This window comes from Mus caroli, chromosome 4, assembly GCF_900094665.2.
Source record: "Mus caroli chromosome 4, CAROLI_EIJ_v1.1, whole genome shotgun sequence".
Lineage (NCBI taxonomy): Eukaryota > Metazoa > Chordata > Mammalia > Rodentia > Muridae > Mus > Mus caroli.
Genome location: NC_034573.1, coordinates 131,325,297 through 131,328,071, shown reverse-complemented (window position 1 = coordinate 131,328,071; position 2,775 = coordinate 131,325,297). Strand labels below are relative to the sequence as shown.

Below are 2,775 nucleotides of genomic sequence, written 5' to 3'. Positions count from 1 at the left end.
ACTGAGCCCCACTGAGCATGACTGAGCCCGACTGAGCCCGTCTGAGCCTGACTGAGCCCCCACTGAGCCCAACCGCCCGACTGAGCATGCCGGCTCCCTCCCAGTTGAACAGAGCTGACCATTTCCAAGATCTTCATTTCCTTGGTTTCTGTGGTAGCTAAAAAACATCGGTCGGGCTTTATGAGCCTTACTAACTTCTCCAGAAGTTTCTAACCTCATGCCCGGGTCAAGGAGAGATTCGCAGCAGTGTGCCCTGGAAACTCTTGCCTGAGTCCTGGCTGAGCATCAGCTGCCTGGGGAGGGGTGCCCTGCAGCAGGTTCTACAGAGAGGCTGAGCAAGCTCAGGAGAGACAGACAGGTGGTCTGAGGGGGGCAGAACCAGCACAGTTTCTTGGGCAGTCCCTGGTAGTGTCCCTCCATGGGTCAGAGGACTGTACCTGTCCTGAGACTGAGGAGCCGTAGGCGGAGCCTCCATCTCAGATCAGTTGCTAAGAAACCCTGGCTTGCCGGGCGGTGGCGGCACTTGGGAGGCAGAGGCAGGTGGATTTCTGAGTTCGAGGCCAGCCTGGTCTACAGAGTGAGTTCCAGGACAGCCAGGGCTACACAGAGAAAGCCTGTCTTGAAAAACCCAAAAAAGAAAAAAGAAAGAAAGAAAGAAAGAAAGAAAGAAAGAAAGAAAGAAAGAAAGAAAGAAAGAAAGAAAGAAAGAAAGAAAAAGAAAGCAAGCAAGCCCTGGCTTTCCCCAGACCTTAGGTCTTTGCCCCACTTTGGTGAGATCAAGGACGCCCTCACTAACTCGACCTCACCTCTGGGGGCTGGGGGGTCAGGGACTCAGTTCTTCTGGACTTGCTCCCTTGAGACCTGACCTTCCCCATTCTTTGTTCTGCTGTGCCATGGGTCATATGCCCAACTTTGAGACTTGCTGTGAGTAAGATCTGCATTGCAGGAGCTAGCAGTGTAGCTCAGGGGGCAGAACGCTGGTCTAGTGTGTATGAAGCTCTGGGTTCAAACCCCAGCATTGCACAAACCCAAGCCTGGGGCCAGTGAGATGGCCTAGTGGCTAAAAATCACACCAGGCAAGCCTGACCACATGTCGTTGGTCCTGGGAACCACGTAAGGAAAGAAGTGACCTTTGAAGCTTGTTCTCTGATTTACACACAGACAGACACTCACACAGACACACACACAGACACAGCCACACACCCACACAGACACACAGACACACACACCCACACACACACCATGATAGGGGAAGATACCTGTCATCTCAGCACTTGGGAGGTAGAATCAAGAGGATCAGAAATTCTAAGTCTTTCTCTACTATGTAGCAAGTTCAAGATCAGCCTGTGCTTCATGAAAAAGTTTCAAAAATTTAGCAATAAAAAGACTTGCACTGCTTATTTGCATATGGAACAAGGGAAGAGGACATTCAGACTCTAGCTGGGCCTCATGGGCTCCCCTAGAGGAGGAGACAACCTTGAAGCAACCAGGCCACCCATGAATAGAGGTCCCCGCTAAGCCCAGCGATTTATACTGACTGTCTAACTCAAGACAGAAGGACAGGACCTTGTTTCCCCAAGAGCCATGGAGGGAAGGAAGGCAAGGAGTAGAAAGTCAGACTCTTTTCTGCCAGATTAGGCTCTGAGTTGGGAAGGAGTGGCCCTCAGGGCAGCCGAGGTCATAGTTGCATCGTAGAGAACATGTACTGAGTTCCTCTCCGTCTCTTCTGTGTCTCCCGCCCTCCGCCCCGACGTCCCTCCCTCCACTACCTGTTTCTAACCCTGAGTTTTATCCCTCGTTTTTATAGATTATGATTTTGGAGATGTGTTTCCAGCAGTGCCGTCTGTACCCAGCACAGACTGGGAAGGTGGGACAGAGTCCTCTGTGACCCTCTTTTCCTGTTTGCAACGTTGCCATGCCAAGCTTGCTGCATGTTTCACAATCAGCTCCTTATTTCTTATAACAATGTCCGTGGTCAGAACGACGCCACAGCTGGTGTTGGAGTAGGTGGAATTCTGCAGTAGGAAACTTGGCCCTTAGCTCTTCTCTCAGGAAGTTTCTGCCTTCCCATGGGAGCCTGGGAAGTTACTAGTGAGTGTGGCACACACACTAGGCCACCCGCCCGATTCCAGTCCTGGTCATTATAAAACAGTGTATGTCAGTGGCCTGGCTCGGTGAAGCGGAAACTTATTCTAGAAAAGTGATGCTTTGAAATACAGGGATTGTGAGCAATCTACCCTGTGAGTATCCAGGAGGAAGATGGAGGCTTGTTCCTTTCAGGCTATCCCTAATGGACTGAGGAAACTGCCCAGGCATAACTAAAATGCCCTACAGGGAGAGCCAGCAAGATGGCCTGGCAAGCAAAGGCGCTTGGCATCAAGCATGGCCACATGAATTCTATCCCTGGAAACCACAAGTGGGAGGAGAGAACTGACTTCCCCAAGCTGACCTCTGACCTCTGCACACACACACACACACACACATGCACAGCATCCTCTGACCTCTGCACACACACAGGCATGCACAGCATCCTCTGACCTCTGCACACACACAGACATGCACAGCATCCTGACCTCTGCACACACACATACACACACACACATGCACAGCATCCTCTGACCTCTGCACACACATGCACAGCATCCTCTGACCTCTACACACACACACATGTACAGCATCCTCTGACCTCTGCACACACACAGGCATGCACAGCATCCTCTGACCTCTGCACACACACACACATGCACAGCATCCTCTGACCTCTGCACACACACA

At 51.5% G+C, this 2,775-nt stretch overlaps 1 protein-coding gene across 2 annotated transcripts in view; it reads left to right on the top strand.

The window, feature by feature from the left end:
- The window catches only part of Plekhm2 (pleckstrin homology and RUN domain containing M2), a 40,544-nt gene that overhangs the window by 25,578 nt on the left and 12,191 nt on the right, over positions 1 to 2,775 (top strand). The window contains exon 7 of one of the 2 annotated variants that reach the window (XM_021159316.2): positions 1,808 to 1,867. The exons of the other annotated variant lie outside the window; for it this stretch is intronic. Coding sequence (XP_021014975.1) covers positions 1,808 to 1,867 — 60 coding nt within the window. The remainder of the gene's footprint in view (positions 1 to 1,807; positions 1,868 to 2,775) is intronic. 2 annotated transcript variants of the gene reach the window in all.